The following is a 21,096-nucleotide window of genomic DNA, read 5'->3' as shown; positions in this document are numbered from 1 at the left end:
CAACACAGGAGCTGCCAAGTGACAGCAACTTTGTAGTGTCCTCTCACAATCTGGGACTCTTTGGGGAATGTAGGCGAGCCAGTTTGGCCCAATCCCCGCAGGCCAGGCCAAGGGACCCCACCTGCCGGAGGGACCCCGCTCACTCCGCAGACGCCCTTCGAGACCCAGCACCACCCCAGGTGTGGCCTGCAGGGGGGAAACCACAGAAGGATGGCTCCAGGGCATGTCCAGCCTGTCTCACCCAGTCCTGCCCAGCGGGCCACCCTCTAATTAATTTACTTTCAATGTGCACGAATTCGTGCACTGTGCCTCTAGTATAATTATATTATTATTAATCTTTAGGTGTGGAATTGATATTGTAGTTAGCAGAGAGAAGATGAAGGATTTATAGATAAAAGTAATGATTTCTGCAACTTACTTTTCAAATGGCTCATAGAGTGAGCAACTGAGGCAAATTGTTAATTGGTGAGTTTAGATCAAGGGTATACCAGTCTTATGTCCTTCAACATTCCTCATATTTTAGAGATACTATGAGAAGGAAGTAACTTTAATATGCTGCACATAAACAGTATAATTATGCCTGCAAATGAAATGTCTGACAATAAGTTACATATCACCTCGCAATGTTTCCAGCAGCAGAGACAATAGAATTCTGTGACACTGAGGCAACTCTGCTCATGCCTTGTCCATCGCTGCCCAAATCATAAACCTGCAAACAAAAATTGTACCCATGACTATAACCTGTATACATTTTATTTAATATTTTTTTCATGTTTTAATGCTTTATTCATTGATTAACAAAATATACTTTTAGCCTGGCCAGCGTGGCATAGTGGTTGAGCAACAACTTCTGAACCAGGAGGTCACGGTTCAAATCCCGGTCAAGGCACAGGCCAGGGGTGTGGGCTTGATCTCGATCCCCAGAAAGGATTGTGCAGGAGGCAGCCGGCCGATGATGTTTCTTTCTGTTTGATGTTTCTATCTCTCTATCCCTCTCCCTTCCTCTCTCTCAAAAAATCAACAAAAACGTATGACAAAAAAAAGAATATATCTTTAACATACACCATATAGCATCAGTCATCAGGTCAAACATTCAGCTGGTTTCCTTAGTTTCTGCCAGCAGTTATCTTATCTGATCACATTTAAAAGATAAAATCTCACCCCATCTGGCATTTATATCCACTGTGCCAGTGAGTTCACACTACTGATGTACATATAAAACCCACACGGTATGTGCCCACTGGAGACAAGACACTGCACACCTGTCGAAAGGTCCTCTTAATAGAAGAGGGTAAAACCTTTTGTAAAACACACACCTAAAACTTTGTCCCTAAGTAGAATCGTGTCTGGTCATCTGCTGCATGAATTGTTTCCAAAGCTTACGACAGAGCAGCCAGGCGTCAGCACTGCTGGGCACCCCTGCTGGCTACTGTATTACTGCAGACTGTCCTTCAACATTAAATGCACAACGTTCCTACCACTTAAAACTGACTTAGTGCAAGTCTCAGACTTCTGTACCGCGCTTGTCCTGAAACCATTAAATCGGCTTTTCAAGCCTCTCAGATAGGTTTTAAAACGTATTTCATGGAATGTTCTTCCCGTATCATGGCAGCTCACACCTGTGATAGAAGAAGCTTTCCGTTTTCCCTTTCTTCTTTTACATTCACTATTCACAGACAAAGCGGGCACCATGTTTTTTTCCTTTTTTGTGTGTTTTGTTTTTCAGGCCTCTGCGGTGGCTGACTGAGCCCCAGCCAGCTGGGACCACAGATTGAAATGTGACATTAAATACTACACTTCTAGCAGAATCCGGCTGGCCCCTGCCAGCGTGCGGTTACATCTATTCTTTGGCAGCTGACATGCGCACTGACAGAAAAATCCAGTGACTTGTTGCTAGGGATATCACGACTAATGTTTGTTTGCAAGCATGTGTGTTCACAATTCTCTTTTTTTATCTTCTTTTAGGAGGTTTTACCCTGGAATATGGTTTATTTCTTCCTCCACTACTTAAAATGTGGGCTTAAAAGCTAACTTGAATGTGTAATATAATTGATAAAAAAAAGTCATGTCAGGTATAGTTTCTAAAAACCCAACAACTTGAGTATTTGTTCATGTAAGTGCATTTAAAAAAGGGTTAACAAGGTTCTAACCTAGTACTATACCAGCCGTGGGCAAACTACGGCCCGCGGGCCGGATCCGGCCCGTTTGGCTGTTCTATCCGGCCCGTGGAGCCGAAAGAGCGGAGAATTCTCTTGCTCTCCTCTCCGCTCCTTTACTTTGAATTTATATTAGTTCACACAAACACTCCATCCATGCTTTTGTTCCGGCCCTCCGGTCCAGTTTAAGAACCCATTGTGGCCCTTGAGTCAAAAAGTTTGCCCACCCCTGTAACTATACACATTTCAGAATGGTAATTGGTGAAATCAATTTTTCAAATTTGTGCTGTTGACACTATTGCAAATGTCCCACATTTCCGCCCTTTGCACTTCCCTCTGTCCATCACCACACAGTTGTCTGTGCCCACGGGTTATGCATAAATGTTCTTTGGCTAATCCCTTCTTCGTCTTTCATCTATCCCACCCCCTGCCCCTCTGACAGCTGTACCCATACCCCTGTTTCTATTTTGTACGTCAGGGTTGTTTTTTACAACTTTATTAAATAGACTTTTCCCTTTTAGGGACCCTTTAATTCTGGTACTTCATATAGGCTTGGAAACATTCACAGATTTGAAAATTCATAAAAAGGGGGCCCTAAAAGTGGTCTGGACTTTTTTTTCTTTAAAATCACACAGTTCATAGGAAAAGTCTAAAGAGCGACTAAATCATCTTCTTTAAAAACAGGGATGCTAGGCCCTGGCCGGGTAGTTCAGTTGGTTAGTGTCGTCCTGATACACCAAGGTTGCGGGTTGGATCTCCAGTCAGGGCACATACAAGAAGCAACCAATGAATGCATAAATAAGTGGAACAACAAATCAATGTTTCTCTCTCTCTCTCTAAAAATTAATAAACAAAACAAAAAAGGGAGGCTTATTCCCACCTTAAATGGTAGTATAATATTAACATTTACCTGTATTACTCCTTTCTCAGATCGTGTATATAAAATGTTTCTAGAATTATCAATTTCAATTTGAACAATAGGATCTGAAAGACACACACACAAAAAAAACCTCCAAGATTAACACATCAAATACAGTAAGTAGCCACTTAAATTAAAATTGTCAAATTAGAACTTTACATTCAGAGGCTTTCCTCTTGCTTTGCTTTGTAAAAGCAGACATCAAATACTGTGACTGGGTTAAGAGCATGAAAAATAAGTTGTTCTGTCTAAATAAATGTTAAAACAAACCCAAAACAAGTTCTGTTATTTCTTCATTTAACCAACATTTAATGAGTGTTTGCAATATGCTAGGAACACATGAAATACTTATTATTCCTCAGTCCATTCCATCAAGAAACTGCCAGTTTAATTTAATGATTCACTGTGTGAAGGGCAATAATTTATTTTAGTCATAAAAACTTTTTAATTTACCTTATTTCACTGAAGCATTTTAAAATTATTTCGCTGGCCTCTCTTTTTATTAAAAGCTCATTTATATTAATTTTGTGCTGGGAACTTGTTTTAGACCAGGCAAAACACGTATTAGATGTATGATTGTCTAGCTCTCACACAAACACCCACATGCTTTGCTTTTAACAGCTTAGGTACAACTGTTTTAGACACATGTTCCGTGATGCTACGTTCCAGGAACTTGGGAATGCACTCACAGTGTTTCTATGTTTTATAATCCCCTCTTCCTTTAAGAGACCTTATGAAGCCTGGGCCAGTGGCTCAGTTGGCAGGAGCATCGTCCCCTACACCAAAAGGTTGAGGGTTTGTTTACTGTTCAGGGCATATACCTAGGTTTCGAGTTTAATACCCAGTCGATTCCTGGTTGGGGTGCATATGGGAGGCAACTGATCAATATTTCTCTCTCTCTCTCTCCCCCCTCCCCTTTCTCTCCTTCTAAACACCAATAAAAACAGATTCTCAGGTGAGGATTAAAAAAAAGAGATCTCATGGATATATAAGAAATGTATTTAATAAGACAAACTTTCAATTAAGAATGAGAATTTCTCAAGAAAATGTTAAGTCACCAATCTGTTAAAAGTTTTTGACAAATTTATTTGTTTTCTACTTACCATCTTCTGAGAATGTGAATTGTAGCAATGAAGGAACAAGAAAAGAAAGTGAGCTCTTTGAGTGGTTGATTTTCCTACATCTTTGGCTAAACCAACCTGCTTCTGCCTTAAAAGAAAAAATTGAGAGAAGACTCATAAATGTAGATACCTCCATCAATTGTACACCCACGTTTACAAAAAACCTCAGATCTTAGTGAAATACCAATAATTGCAAATGAAGACATACTACCCAAAAGTAGCACTGAGTTTAGTCCTGTAATTAAAAATTGAAAGTGTAGTTAGCTATAACTAAATTACTGCCCTCAATGAAATCGATGTCTATTCCAGAAACCTCCATAGTGCTATGCTAGTGAACGCACATTTTAATTCTCTTAAAAACTATTTGAAAGTATAAGGAACACAATAAGCAGAGTTTATAAGTGCCCAAATACACAGGGTTGATATCATCTTATCCCACTTCTGCTAAAAGGAAATTTTAACAAGAGCAGCCACCACCATCATAATCTATAATCTACTTTTCAATGATGGAGTTTTGCCATACAAAACCATTTCCTGGTAATGAACAAAGCCAAGAGAAACTGGGCAAGAAAGAGGTACAATGTAATATTAAAAACACACCTAGATACATGGAAAAAAATGAAACTAGACCACCAACTTTCACCATACACAAAAATAAACTCAAAATGGATACAGGACTTAAACTTAAGACGGGAAACCATAAAAATACTACAGGAATCCACAGGCAGAAAAATCTCAGACATATGCCGAAGGAACTTCTTCACTGATACTGCCCCTAGGGCAATGGAAACTAAAGAGAAAATAAACAAATGGGACTACATCAAAATAAAAAGCTTTTGCACAGCAAAGGAAACCATCAATAAAACAAGAAAGCCCGCCGAAACCGGTTTGGCTCAATGGATAGAGCATCGGCCTGCGGACTGGAGGGTCCCGGGTTCCATTCCGGTCAAGGGCATGTACCTTGGTTTCGGGCGCATCCCCGGTGGGGGGTGTGCAGGAGGCAGCTGATCGATGTTTCTCTCTCATCGATGTTTCTAGCTCTCTATCCCTCTCCCTTCCTCTCTGTAAAATATCAATAAAATATATTTAAAAAAAACAAAACAAAACAAAAAAAACAAGAAAGCCCACTGCATGGGAGAACATATTTGCCAATGTCATTACCGATAAGGGTTTAATCTCCAACATTTACAGAGAACTCACACAACTTAACAAAAAGAAGATAAACAACCCAATCAAAAAATGGGCAACTGCTCTAAATAGACACTTTTCAAAAGAAGACAGAAGGAAGGCCAAGAGACATATGAAAACCTGCTCAAAGTCACTAATCATCAGAGAGATGCAAATCAAAACAACAATGCAGTACCATCTCACACCTGTCAGAATGGCTATTATCAACAAGTCAACAACAAGTGCTGGTGAGGATGTGGAGAAAAAGGAACTCTTTTGCACTGCTGGTGGGAATGCAGACTGGTGCAGCCACTGTAGAGAACAGTATGGAGTTTCCTCAAAAACCTAAAAATGGAACTCCCATTTGACCCAGTGATCCCACGTCTAGGAATATATCCCAAGAAACTAGAAACACGAATCAGAAAGGATATATGCACCCCAATGTTCATAGCAGCACAATTCACCATAGCTAAGATTTGGAAACAGCCTAAGTGCCCATAAGCAGATGAGTGGATTAAAAAACTGTGGTACATCTACACAATGGAATACTACGCTGCGGTAAAAAAGAAAGAGTTCCTACCATTTGCAACAACATGGATGGAGATGGAGAGCATTATGTTAAGTGAAATAAGCCAGGCAGAGAAAGATAAATATCACATGATCTCACTCATTTGTGGAATATAATGAACGGCATAGACTGATGAACAAGAACAGAACCAGAGACTGAGAAACGTCGATCAGAACCTCAAACCTCAGGGAAGGAGGGGGTCGGTGGGAGTAAGGGGGAGAGATCAACCAAGGGACTTGTGTGCATGCATATGAGCCTAATCAATGGACACAGACAACAGGTGGGTGCGGCATGAGTGGGGGGTGAGGGGTAATGGGGGAATAAGGACACATATGTATAAAAATAAAAAAATAAAAAAATAATAATTAAAAAAAAAACAACACACCTGACCTGGGTTCTAACTAATTAGATTGAAAATATTACTTTATCAGTTTTCTAAGGTTTATCTTCTGCAAAAGGCAACAGTAGGGAGATGAACGAGAAAAGGACACAAAAAGGCATTTCAAAATAGAGAAAAGATAAATGACCAATAAATACATGAAAAGTTTTGATAATCTCAGTCATAAAAAAATAATTTCCCTCCATTAGATTGGCCAAAATTGTTGGACAATACCAGTGTTAGTGAGAATGGGTGAAGGGGGAATACATTCATAGATGTCTAAAATTTTAATAGGGCAATATGAAAATATTAAATACAATTTTATTTTATTTTTTAATATTTTATTGATTTTTCACAGAGACGAAGGGAGAGGGAAAGAGAGCCAGAAACATCGATGAGAGAGAAACATCGACCAGCTGCCTCCTGCACACCTCCAACTGGGGATGTGCCCGCAACCAAGGTACATGCCCTTGACCGGAATCGAACCTGGGACCCTTCAGTCCGCAGGCCGACGCTCCATCCACTGAGCCAAACCGGTAAGGGCTTAAATACAATTTTAAATGAAAATACATCATAATCAAAACTACTAGAATTCTAAGATTCTACACATAAAAATCTACTTGTGCACAAGGAGACCTACAAAAGAACACTTACTATAGCTTTGTGAAAAGAAAAGCGGAACATCTAGACATCCTTCACGGAAGCAATTAAGTAAACCATATATAACAGTTTGTTTCATGGATAACTATGCAGCAATCACCAAACATAACATGCATCTATCCACCAGACACCAACAAGACTTTTAAGACATATTTAAGTGAAAAGCCAATTATGTAACAAAACAATTCAAGTAAAAACATATACACACAAAAATAGACTATTTTTATATGTGTATATACCCATGAATACATATACACTGAGTGGCCAGATTATTATGATCTCTGAACGCATAATAATCTGGCCACTCAGTGTATATTCTATATAATAAAAGGCTAATATGCAAATTGTCCCCTTGACCAGGAGTTCGACCAGCAGGCAAGCCGGCCAACCGCCCATGTCCCCTCCCACTGGCCAGGCTGGCTGGACCCTACCCATGCATGAATTCATGTACCAGGCTTCTAATATACACATATATACATATATATATATATATATACATATATATATATATATGTATAAAATATATGTAAAAATACATGTTTATATATATATATAAATATAAAAAAAATATATATATATATACACACACATACATACACATACACACATACACTGAGTGGCCAGATTATTATGCATTCATAGATCATAATAATCTGGCCTAGATATTTATAGATACTTATATCATGTTCTAAACAGACATACTCAGAACTGATCATCATGGTTTTACCTCTGGAAAGAGGACTGGGTTTTGTAGGCGTGTTGTAGTCATGCAAGACCATGGCTTTAACTGTATGGTTGAATACTTTCTATAAGAATATATTAATGTTCTTATATAATTACAAATTAAAAACAAAATCCACCCCTACTTCATCAAAAGGGAGAAAAAAAATGTTTATGAATGCCAGACTTACCTGGTATGCTACTTCATATAAACAGCCATCCTTTCCAGCCAAGAAAATTCTGCCGTTATCAGTGGAAGTTATTGTTAAAAGGTAAGTATTATCAGTGGGAAGAGAATACAAAGGATCTGGAAGCAACTGCATTCCACCACACATACTATCATTAAGAACTCCAGGACCTATATTTTTAAAAGAAAAAAATACAGGAATCAGTTTATCCACTTTTTAGTTGTTTGAAAATAGTCACTGAGAGAGAGAAACCAAGATGGCGGCACAGGTAAACACCCAAACTGCTGCCTCGCACAATATCAAAACTACAACTAAAAGACAAAATGGACACCATCCAGAACCACAGGAAGGTTGGCTGAGTGGAAATTCTACAACTAGAAGGAAAGAGGAAAGCACATTGAGACTCAGAAGAGCTGCAAAAGGCTGAAGTACTGAGATGTGCGCGCATGGAGAGGACGGGTGGCTGAGTGCATGGACAGCTCAGTGCGTGGCTGGCTTTCCCAAGCGGGAGGGAGATGGAAGCTCCCGACTGCGCTGAACTCCAGTTCCGGGCGAGACTCTGGGAACCCAGATTCATTCGGGGGGAATCTGGACTGTGAGGAATAGATAAAGCACCCTGAGACTCATGGGAGCTGCGGAAGGCAGAGGTCCGGAGGCACACGAGCACAGAGAGGACTGACTGCTGAGTGCACGGGCGGCTGAGTGTGCAGCTGGCTTTCTAAAGCGGGAGGGAGACAGAAGCTCCCGACTGCGCTGAACTCCAGTTCCAGGCGAGTTTCTGGGAACCCAGAATCATTCGGGGAGAAACTGGACTGTCTGGCAGCGGGCGAAACTCGAGGGCGGCTTTCTCTCAGAGGTGCTTACAGCGATTACCATGGGACACTGAGACCCAGGGGCCTCATAGGGCAGGGCTGACGGGAAGCCAAGGCTGTCTGCTCAGCCCTGAGACTCTGCCCCATCCAAGCTGAGCACAGAGGCTTTTGCAATTTTGCAAGTCTTGTCTCATAAGGGTGTCTCCAGCACAGAAGTTCTCCCAGCGTAGACACAGCTGATCCTCACAGCCAATAGGCCTGGAGGTCAATTCCTCCCAGTGATACCAACAACAATCAAGACTTAACTACAACAAGGCTGTGCACACAGTCCACAACAGGGGTGCACCAAAAGTGTCCACCTCAGGTAACTGGGGGAGGCTGAGCCACTGGGCCCTATAGGACACCTACCACACAAAGCTACTCTACCAACTCAGGGAAGCAATGAAATTGCGGAGACAAAGAAAGAGGTCACAATTGAAAGAAATGGAGGAGAGCAAATGACTGGATATAGAGTTCAAAATCACGGTTATAAGGTTTTTCAAGAATTTCCTAGAAAAGGCCGATAATTTAGCGAGACCCTCGAGGATATGAAAAAGGACCAACTAGAAATTAAGCATACACTGACTGAAATAAAAAAAATATTATACAGAGACCCAACAGCAGACTAGAGAACCGCAAGAATCAAGTCAAAGATTTGAAATACAAAGAACAAAAAACACTCAACCGGAAAGGCAAAAAGAATCCAAAAACTTGAAGATAGTATAAGGAGCCTCTGGGACAACCTCAAGTGTACCAACATCCTAATTATGGGGGTGCCAGAAGAAGAGAGAGAGCAAGATACTGAAAACCGATTTGAAGAAATAATGACCCCAAACTTCCCCCACCTGGTGAAAGAAATAGACATACAAGTCCAGGAAGCACACAGAACCCCAAACAAAAGGAATCCAAAGAGGACCACACCAAGACACATCATAATTAAAATGCCAAGAGCAAAAGACAAAGAGAGAATATTAAAAGCAGCAAGAGAAAAACAGTTAGTTACCTACAAGGGAGCACCCATACGACTGTCAGCTGATTTCTCAACAGAAACTATGCAGGCCAGACGGGAGTGGCAAGAAATTTTCAATGTGATGAATAGCAAGAACCTACAACCAAGATTACTCTACCCAGCAAAGCTATCATTCAGAATTGAAGAGCAGATAAAGAGCTTCACAGATAAGAAAAAGCTGAAGGAGTTCATCACCACCAAACCAGTATTATATGAAATGCTGAAAGGTATTCTTAAAGAAGAGGAAGAAGAAAAAAGAGAAAAATTATGAACAACAAATACATATCTATCAACAAGTGAATCTAAAAATCAAGTGAATAAAAAATCTGATGAACAGAATAAACTGGTGAATATAATAGAATCAGGGGCATAGAAAGGGAGTGGACTGACAATTCTCGGGGGGAAAGGTGTGTGGGAGGTGCGGGAAGAGACTGGACAAAAAGCGTATACCTATGGATGAGGACAGTGGGGGGGAGGTAAGGGCAGAGGGTGGGGTGGGAACCGGGTGGAGGGGAGCTATGGGGGAAAAAAAGAGGAACAATTGTAATAATCTGAAAAATAAAGATTTTATTAAATAAAAACAATAATAACAAAAAAAATAGTATCAAAAAAAAAGAAAATAGTCACTGAATTATCTTTAGAACTGAAATATTTACTGCATTCTTACTGATATGCTTAAAAGCTTCTATAACATATATTTTTAAATCACTATAAAAAATCTGATACAATGATTCAAGTGAAACAACCTATAGCATATAATTATAATACATAGCATTATAACACATCAATAAAAAAACTAAACCAATTATTACATTTTGGAAAAGAGTCTAAGAATGTGGCAGTAATAATAATTAATTTGAGTCACTGATTCAACATTGTTTTACCCAAAACAATGAAAAAGAAACCACTGAATGAGTTTGTAATAAATTGAGAACTTCTTACCTCAAGGTAAAGAATAATGCATATTTCATTGTTCCATGTAAAAATGGCCATTCAATAAATCAGAAATAAAGATGTTGAAGACACTATTGAAAATCTCACTAGCATAGACTATTCTTCTCCTATTGCCTTTCGTTTATATTGTATATTTAAAATGTGCACATTAATATGGTAAATACATCCAAAACACTTTGTAGAGCTACTATCCTGAAATATACCATATCTACAGGGAAATATGATTTTTCTGTTAGCAAATAGCACAGAAAATTATATTAGTGAATTGGTTTTTAATGATAACATTAAATCCACCAACATATTTTTACTTTAAAAACACAATATGTGGGGTGCTATACCTGTTTGCAAGTTAGCATAGCTGAGTCCAAGAATCACTATATCCACAGGGGTCGCCAACACCAGGAGGTGTCGTATATGAGGCTGGAAGATGCCTATGACAAAGCAGACATGGGTTTGGGATTATTCTCCCCCAAATCCAGTATTGAAGCATGTATTGAATGAGGTTTTGCCATCACAATAAGCTAGTAATTAAATAGTATATGAAAAGTCTGAACCTAATTTAGTTCATTTTGTTGTTAAAATATTACTATGACCATTTAAAAAAGTAAATAGCAAAAAAGAACCTTTGTAAATAAACATTTCAGTATTTAATGCCATTTAAAACCAGTTATATTAAAAAATAGTTTAGATTTATTAATATATAAAGATTTCTATTTGTATGCCCACATTTATAGCATCATAATTCACAGCACCCAAAAGGTGGAATCCACCCAAGTGTCCAACAACAGATGAACTGATAAACAAAACGTGGTATATACATACAATAGAGTATTATTCTGCCTTTTAAAAAAGGAAATTCTGTCCCTAACTGGTTTGGCTCAGTGGATAGAGCATTTGCCTGCGGACTGAAAGGTCCCAGGTTTGATTCCGGTCAAGGTATGTACCTTGGTTGCGGGCACATCCCCAGTAGGAGGTGTGCAGGAGGCAGCTGATCGATGTTTCTCTCTCATAGATGTTTCTAGCTCTCTATCCCTCTTCCTCTCCCTCTCCCTCCCTCTCTGTAAAAAAAACAATAAAATATATTAAAAACAAAAAAGAAATTCTGGCATACTACAACAGGGATAAACCTTGAAGGCATCATGCTAAGTGAAATAAATCAGTGGCAAAAAGACAATAGTATATATTTCCACTTATATCAGGTACCTGGAGTAGTCAAATTCATAGAAAGAGAAATGAGCTTATATGTCAATGAATTTCCCAAATGAGTTTATATATCAAAACAAGATAATTTACAGTAACACAGAGGACATTCCTAAGTACAAATTTTTTTTGTTAATGCTTGCTAAGGTACTGTTTAACTTGAGAAGTGTGGCATGGCATGAGATGCTATGCATAAGTGTCACTGTAATTATGTTATGAAGTCCAAAAATAGCGTCTCACTGATAGGAGTAAAATGAAATAATATCTTAGGTTATGATTATGGACATCTCTTTATACTTATGCATTTGGCCTACCTAAGGAGGTTAAATGTCATATAAAATACAATAAAGCTAACATCATGACTTGGTTTTACTTTCACTAATGAATATCAAGGGGCTTAAAAGCCAGTTTTGTGTATCAAGATTCAAGACCATGAAGCTGAAGGCACAGAAGTCCTACGTTCTTCTTTAATGACCTCAAAGTTAATGACTTAAACATATGTTTGAGTGTCAGAATTTTCAGGATTTATTGACAGCAAAGTCAGAATTGTTTAATTATCAAAGATGAAACCACTGCTGCCAAATCAGACTACATCATTAATTTTAATTTTGCGATGAAATTTACATTTAAGTAAAACAAAATTTTACTATATATTTGAGATGGACAACTGATGTTTATTAAATAGGGGGCAGGAACAGCTATTGACATTTATATCAATGAATTTTTAAATTCAGAGATACACACATCGGGTAAAGAATGCTTTTGAGTTCTATGTAAAGAAAATACATTTCCAAAGTAATCATCTAAAGAGTGCATAAAACTGCATTTGTTCTTAGGTGAATTACTGTAATCTCAAAACATCTGTGACCTTAAAACAGTTTTATTTAGGCCTTGCAAACAAGTGAATTTTGTCTATTATTCCTATTATAGGAGGGTGCATTCAAGAGATGCATGTTAAGTTTCAATCAATCAATTCTGCGTGGCAGTAGCTCTGAGAAAAGATCTGGCATAATGAGATTAAAACTGTAAGTTAAACAATGCTTGTGAATTATCTAAGATTTATTCTGAACTCTGTTCTCACTTTTCTGGGCTACCAATACTAGAGAAATGCAGAGACAAAAATGGTTTTTATAGTAAGTGATGAAAAATGTACAATGCAAAAAACTTCAGGTACATCAAAAGTAACAAATGGTAAGCAAGGTAAAAGTCAAGAACTATAATAATTTTAGAAGCAGACTCATTTACGCTATCATAAAGTAAGTAAACCGTTAACTATTCCTAATTACTTTATTTCTAACTACAGGCCCAGTGCCTGAAATTCATGCAGAGGTAGGGTTTCTAGCGGCTGCCGGCTGGGGCCTCCCTTTCCCGGCTGTTGTCTAGGGCCTCCCTTCGTTCCGCACCACTCCCTGGTGGTCTGCGCACACCATAGGGAGCGATCGAACTCCCAGTCAGAACTCCTGAGGGGACACTTTGCATAATAGGCATATATATATATATATATATATATATAGAGAGAGAGAGAGAGAGAGAGAGAGAGAGAGAGAGAGAGAGAGAAGATAAGCAATTCGGAAAAAATTTCAATAGGAAATTCACCGACTTAAAACATGTTGTCATTTAATCCTAAAGTATTTGAAGTCATAACTTTAATCCTTGTTCTTTATTTCTTACCAGCTTTTGGTTTCACAAGCCCCACAGCAAGAATAGTTTCACTAAGTCCATCAAAATAGGCAAGGTCTCCGCTGTCAATAGTTGAAGAAAAACATGTTATACAAAACATAATGGAAAATAAGTGAGCAAACAAACTGTTTCACTTCCAAGACCCAGGCACAGAGGCCTGCCTAAGGCTACACATAAACCAGGAAAACAGGAATGGATTTCCCCATTCCAAAACATTCCACCCAAGTTGTAGGTCTCTTAACAGCAATCTACTGTGGGGACAGAGACAAGCGTGTCGAGAGGGCCAACAAGCCATGAGTGAGATCACTAGATCAACAAACTTTAAGCAAAAATGCCTTGGGCCTTCACTCAGACTCTATTACATACATTTAATTTAAGGTCAAGCACGGAATCATAAAAGTCATTTCTATAAATCAACAGTCTCCCATTCTGTAGAAATGCAAGAAAAACATAAGTCTTTAAAAATGTCAAACCATCTTTCAAAGAAGTATCGATAGACAATCTTTATTGTAGGACAAAGAGCTCGGGACCTAGACCCCTGCTGCTCAGAGTGGCACCTCCTCGGACAGCGTCACAGAGCTTGTTACAAATGAACTCGCAACCTCATCCAGAACGGCTGTACCAGTCCCTACTCTAACCCTACCCCCAGGTGGTGGGACGCACACTGAGGAGCACTGACCCAGATGTTAGATGAATGAAACATACGTCAGGCAAGGTCTAATAAGAACACGAGGTGCAATAAGATAATCTAAATTCTAATCATGCTAAAGCATGCCAGCCTTAAATACATACCCATCTTCATAGTTCCACATGAATATGTCACTGTCAATTGTGAGCCAAGCTCTGCTGATAGGAGGAAACACACCCATCATGCAGTTACACTGCATATCTGAGTTGTGTGGATGTAAGGGAAAAATATTTCAATCTTATATATTTCTATTTTAAACTTGTTTCAAAAGACTTTGATATAAAATGTATGATTGCCAGTGTGGCTCAGTGGTGGAATGTCAACCCTTGGCCAGAAGGTCACTGTTCAATTCCTAGGTCAGGGCACATGCCATGGTTGCAGGTTTGATCCCAGTCGGGGGCGTGCAGGAGGTAACTAATCAATGAATGTCTCTCATCACTGATGTTTATATCTCTCCCTTTCCCCTCCTCTCTCTGAAATCCATAAAAACGTATTTTTAAAAAAATTAAAATCTTAGCCCTGCCCGGTTTGGCTCAGTGGCTAGTCAGCCTGCGGACTCAAGGGTCCCGGGTTCGATTCCGGTCAGGGGCATGTGCCTTGTTGCGGGCACATACCCAGTGGGGAGTGTGCAGGAGGCGGCTGATTGATCTCTCTCTCTCATTGATGTTTCTAGCTCTCTATCCCTCTCCCTTCCTCTCTGTAAAAAAAAAAAAAAAAAAAAAAAAAATCAATAAAATATATATATAAAAAAAAATTAAAGCCCTAACCGGTTTGGCTCAGTGGATAGAGCGTTGGCCTGTGGACTGAAAGGTTCCAGGTTCAATTCCGGTCAAGGGCATGTACCTTGGTTGCGGGCACATCCCCAGTAGAGGGTGTGCAGAAGGCAGCTGATCGATGTTTCTCTCTCATTGATGTTTCTAACTCTCTATCCCTCTCCCTTCCTCTCTGTAAAAAAATCAATAAAATATATTTAAAAAAATTAAAATCTTAAACAAAATTTATGATTAAAAAAATCATGACCTGTCCACTCTTTAATAGCTAGAATAAAATACCCTGATTTCCAATGAGTTTAATGAAAGCCATAGTACAGGACAGAAATACCTATAATTTATCATTTCTAAATAATGCTATTTGACCACATCTTCTCTCTCTAAAAATCAATAAAACATCTTAAAAAATTGTTTTTAAGCATTAAATACAAAGTAATAGGATACGTCCAAACTGTTCAACAAGTTCAGGTGGGAGAGGAACTCTTCGGATGGAACTGATCTCTGGAAGGTTGGGTACCGACAGCAAACCAGGTCCTTGTAGAGGATAATCCATATCTGACATGCCAGAAACAGTGGGACTATCTAAAAAGATAAACAAATAGAGCATTTACTTAACATTATTCATGTTTTGGGCACCAAGTAGGTATACAAAAGCATTGCAAGCTACAACAAAATTGTGCTTCTGATGGTTCTGAAAGTATAGAGAGAATAAAGTTAATTATAACCTGATGCAAAGGAGCCCTGAGAAATTTCAACGTTGAGGTGGGGGCACTAAACAAGCCTATCTTTCCCAGATACTCCATAAATAAGAAAATGGTTGTGGCCTGACCCCCTTGGCTCAGTGGATAGCGTCGGCCTGCAGACTGAAGGGTCCCGGGTTCAATTCCAGTCAAGGGCATGTACCTTGGTTGCGGGCACATCCCCAGTAGGGAGTGTGCAGGAGGCAGCTGATCGATGTTTCTCTCTCATCGATGTTTCTAACTCTCTATCCCTCTCCCTTCCTCTCTGTAAAAAATCAATAAAATATATTTAAAAAAATGGTTGGTTCAATATTTTAGTGTTTTTCTATTATTAATTAATCTTTGTGATTCTTAGCTCAAACAATTGTGGACAAATAAAATATTAATTGGGAGAAAAAAATAGCTATTTCCTTTCTCACTTAAACATTTAGAGGTTAAAATAATCCACGCCCTTTTCCACTGGATTTCCCCCTAGACCCGTGGTTGGCAAACTGCGGCTCTCGAGCCACATGCGACTCTTTGGCCCCTTGAGTGTGGCTCTTCCACAAAATATCACAGCCTGGGCGAGTCTATTTTGAGGAAGCGGCATTAGAAGAAGTTTAAGTTTAAAAAATTTGGCTCTCAAAAGAAATTTCAATCGCTGTACTGTTGATATTTGGCTCTGTTGACTAATGAGTTTGCCGACCACTGCCCTAGACCAACAAGATAAGTACAAATAATACCACAGAAACAATATTTTACTGAGGCAAAACCACAGACTGCTCTACAAAGGGTTCTCACTGCAACATTTCTCTTGCACTACGAGCCAGACACTGAGGGGGCAGGTTGGCCTCTTCAGCCTGTATTTCCTAGTCCGGAACAAAGTATTTAAATCTGACCACTATTTCACTCAGGCACCCCTTCAGGCTCTCTAAAGTACAAAGATGTTGGGGAAACTTACATGTGAGACAATTTTAAAATGTATTTAGAAATGTTAAAAATATGTACAACTAGAGAGAAAAATGCAATCAACTCCTATGTACTAATTACCTAGCTTCAACAATTACCAATATCATGCCCAATCATATTGCATTTACATCACTATCTGCTCCTTCCCTAATGGATCTTCTGAAGCAAATCCTAGACATCCCATTTAGTCTTAAAACCGATTTAATAGAACATTGCAACCTGTTAAATGGCAGTGGAGACACAAAGAACGGAATAACTCTGGTGAAGATGTAAATGGTTAAGAAAGCCTTCACAAAGAAAGGGATATATTTTTAAAAATATATTTTTATTGCTTTCAGAGAGGAAAGGAGAGGGAGAGAGCGAAACATCAATGATGAGAATCATCCATCGGCTGCCTCCTGCACGTCCCCTACTGGGGATTAAGCGCAGCAGCCTGGGCAGGAGCCCTGGCAGGAAATCAAACTGTGACCTCCTGGTTCTTAGGGGGAGAGGCCCAACCACCCAGCTCACAGGTGGGGCAAGAAAGTGATACTTAAGGGAGTCTGGAAGAACTGTGTGTCACAGAGGGAAGAACATTCCAGAAATGATGACAAGTACATGCAAAATAAAACCCCAAAGAGGGGGTTTCTTATGGAAAACGGGTTAAATTCAGTGTGACTGGAACACTGGCTGAGAAGAGGATGGAAGAAGGGGAAGAGATTAGATTGAAGAGGCAGGGGAATAGGGAACATGAGGGTCAGATATGGTGAAAGACCAGAATGTATGGACTGTTAATATCCTGCCTTCAAACCTAAGGAGGTCAGAGTGAGTAATGCTGTCCAGGAGGAGAGTTGCTCATATTCTTACAGGATAGGCCCACGGGTAAGTAACAGTCAGGTACAAATACCATCTTTGCTATGTTTTCTGTCTTTTCTCCGATTACAAGTCTAACTCTATTAACAAACCGTATAAATCGCCAGAGGTGTCCTTTAGGTTTACACTGCACAGATTATCCTGGTTATTTTAGCTCGGTTCTTGCTCACCAAAAATCTTGTCTCTATCTTACTTACACTTCTCTGCTTTTCTCTAATTTCCACCTCACAAAGGAGCCACTTTTTTTTTTCTAACCATTTATGTAATTCCACATGCCTCGAGGAGCCATGATTTAAATGTTTTTAAACAAAACATTTTTCCCCGCCCCAGGCGGTTTGGCTCAGTGGATAGAGCATCGGCCTGCAGACTCAAGGGTCCCAGGTTGGATTCCGGTCAAGGGCATGTACCTTGGTTGCGGACACATCCCCAGTAGGGGGTGTGCAAGAGGCAGGTGATTGATGTTTCTCTCTCATCAATGTTTCTAACTCTCTCTCTCTCCCTTCCTCTGTAAAAAAAAAAATCAATATATTTTTAAAAAAAACAAAACATTTTTTCCAGCCACTTTCCTTGTTGGCACATGCTCGCCCTTAGCCTCCCTGCCCATCATCATGGTCGATTTCTCTGCCTTTATTCCACGGGTAGTTTTTACTACCTTCCAGCACTTCATATTACACTAACTCTACACATGACAGAGCATGTTTTTGAGAGAACATGATCCACGTCCAAATGAACTTCGTGTGTTCTTCCGTTTCATTCGAATAGTAAGTAACACGAGTAATGAACAAGGATGAGGCTTGGATCTGGCGCTCCTCCTCACCCCGCCTTAGGGCGGAACCTTAGGAGGAGGGAGCAGCAGGTGAAGGTTGGGGTCTTTGCCTCTCTGCGTCTGCTCTTCTTCCTGCCCCCTCCAATGTGTGCAATGAAGAAGGCGAGGCCGGGTGGGGGGCGGGGAACTGCACATGGGCTCTTTTTCGCTCTTCGGTGTGTAGCACACAGCGCCCTGGGGGTGAGGACCCAGTTAGGGAGACCGGCGAGAGTCCTTTCGACCGAGCAAGCAGAGTCGCCAGAGGCACCGATCACTCACTTGGGGCAGACACCAGGAGCAGCTCGGAGAGGTCCGGGTACATGCGGTCTTCCAGCAACTGACGGTCGATGAGCCGCCCCGCATTTTCCAGCGCCTCCTGCAAGGCTGTGGCCGACGTGGAGGCCGGCATCGCCGAGCCCAGCAGAGAAGACGGCATCTCGGACAGCCAGGACACCAGCGTCCGGAAAAAGCCAACCACCACGGAGAAATAAGCGAGAACCCAAGCCCCTAGCGCAGACCCGAGGCGGACGGCGCGCGCGCCAAACGAGCGCCTCGGCGCCAGTGCATGACGCACTTCCGGTTCCTCGGGGGCGGGATTCGAAGGCTCCGTCGCGGCGTCCGGAGCGGGAAGCCGTTGAGGGCGCCGGGACTTAGGGGCGGGGCGAGGGAGGTAGAGGCTGCGGCGGAGCGTCGCTGGGGATGGGGCGGGGAAGCGGGCAAGCGGAGGAGGGGGTCTAGGGAAGGAAGGGAGGACCGGGAAGGGGCGGGGAGGGGAGGGACGGGAGGAGGATGGGAGGAGGGTGGGAGGGGCGGGGCGGAGGCGCTAGGCAGAGGGGCTGGGCCGCGCTCGTCGCTCGGTTCCGGGGGCTTGGCACGCGCTGGGTCCGGGTGTCTGGGGCCTCGCGGGTCCAACTGCAGCTGCTGAAGAGTGTGCGCGTGGATGCCTTTGGCGCTCCAAGTAACGGAGTGGACGGGAGTTGGTACCAAGTGGTCAGAGACAGTTTACATAGGAACCAAAATGTCACTATATTTCTTAGGGGTTTCAGCGTAAATTAAAATGTATTAGGCTTTTCTATTTGTGTGTTGCTGCTATTGGACTTTGTGGCCCGTTACTGTGGAGAATGATGCGTGGCTCAGTGGTTGAGCACGGACCTATGAACCCGGAGGTCAGGGCACATGCCTGGGTTGCAGGCTAGGTCCCCAGTGTGGGGCGTGCAGGAGGCAGCCGATCAATGATTCTAATCATTGATATTTCTCTCTCTGAAATCAATAAAAGCATATATTTAAAAAAGAATGATGTGCGTGTAGAATCTTCCGCTGCGTTCAGGGCGCTGCTGCCTTGCATTATTTCTCATTACAGAGAGGAAGCAGACGGTTCTAATCCATCGTTTCATTCATAGTGGAGGGGCAGTTACAAAGCTCCCAAGAGATCCCCCAGTCCTTCGGCAGAAACGGAATTCTTCATTTGTGTCCGGCATTGTGCCCCAGTGCCGGCAACATCAAACGGACAGCATTCCCGCCGGAAAGGTGCCTCGTGCAGGGGTACAGCAGCAAAGCAATCAAGTGCAGCGCCGTGACTGTTGTATGGGCTGTGCATTCGAAATACGAGAAATGAGCAAGGAGAGGCAAGGTGGGCTTCATTTGATCCAAAAGGCAACTTGGGTGGTTACACGACAGCACTCTTTTCAAGCAGCCATCCTTATTGAATTCCCCTCAGCCTCTGAACAGATGAGATCGGTGAAGCACAGAAAGCCTAAGTAACTCACCTAAGATCACATAATCAGAATCTCTAGTTCTGGAACTCATTTTCTTAACACTGTGCTAATCTGCTTCTCAAATTTATGAATAAATTCACTTTGCTGCAAGAAAATTAAAGTTGCCCTGGTATGCTTAACAATTTCATTATGAAGATGTTTCAGCAAACAGGAAAAAAATAGTTTAATATGGAAGTCTCCACTAGTGCAATTATTCCCTCTACCTTTTATCAAAAGCAAATACATCTTCTTGTGACTTTTCTGTAATGGTCATGATTATTCCCACTGGTTGATTATTTCCAGTTTCCTTTCCCCCCCCCCCCCCCCTCTAGCACATAGTAGTTTAAAATTGTATATAGCTACAATGGGATTTTTTCAACAGATGGTGCTAGAACAACCAGATATCCACATGCAAAAAAAAAAAAAAAATCTAAGCACAAACTGTATACACTTCACAAAAATTAACTCAAAATGGATGACAGACCTAAATGTAAAATGCAAAACTATAAAACAAATTAGTTGTGGATGATCCAAAGAATGTCCCTACATAAAATGCTCTAGAGACTTTTTGAGATAAATTCTGCATATAATTTTTAGTTAAATGTATTTTTAAAAAAGTAGATGAAATTGGGTAAATTGATGACTTTTTTGATATAACACCAAAATCATGAAAGAAATAATTGATAAGCTAGACTTTATTAAAATTAAAAACTTCTGCTCTGTGAAAGACAATGTCAAGAGAATGAGAAGACAAGTCACAGACTAAGAAAATATTTGGAAAAACATCTGACAAAGGACTGCAAGCCAAAATACACAAAGAACTCCTAAAACTCAGCAATAAGAAACAATCTGATTTAAAAATGGGCCAAAGACTTTAACAGACACTTTGACAAAGAAGATATACATACAGTAATATTATATTTTTCATATTAGCATGTGAAAAATGTTCCACATAGTATGTCATCAG

The 21,096-nt window shown here is 40.7% G+C and overlaps 1 protein-coding gene across 2 annotated transcripts in view; it reads right to left on the bottom strand.

The window, feature by feature from the left end:
• Nucleotides 1-18,941, bottom strand: part of NUP155 (nucleoporin 155) — a 53,397-nt gene extending 34,456 nt beyond the window's left edge. Inside the window, exons 1-9 of one of the 2 annotated variants that reach the window (XM_080679923.1) lie at nt 18,655-18,941; nt 15,475-15,612; nt 14,365-14,461; nt 13,564-13,634; nt 11,031-11,123; nt 7,882-8,048; nt 4,179-4,284; nt 3,067-3,140; nt 618-709 (exon numbers count right to left, since the gene is read on the bottom strand). In XM_080679923.1, the coding sequence (XP_080536049.1) occupies nt 618-709; nt 3,067-3,140; nt 4,179-4,284; nt 7,882-8,048; nt 11,031-11,123; nt 13,564-13,634; nt 14,365-14,461; nt 15,475-15,612; nt 18,655-18,811 (995 nt within the window). In that variant the 5' untranslated portion in view covers nt 18,812-18,941. The remainder of the gene's footprint in view (nt 1-617; nt 710-3,066; nt 3,141-4,178; nt 4,285-7,881; nt 8,049-11,030; nt 11,124-13,563; nt 13,635-14,364; nt 14,462-15,474; nt 15,613-18,654) is intronic. The other variant, XM_080679924.1, reaches the window with a different exon arrangement.
• Between the last annotated feature and the right edge of the window lie 2,155 nt (nt 18,942-21,096).

This window comes from Plecotus auritus, assembly GCF_963455305.1.
Source record: "Plecotus auritus genome assembly, chromosome: 7".
NCBI classification, from domain to species: domain Eukaryota; kingdom Metazoa; phylum Chordata; class Mammalia; order Chiroptera; family Vespertilionidae; genus Plecotus; species Plecotus auritus.
This window is presented reverse-complemented; position numbering and strand designations above follow the sequence as displayed.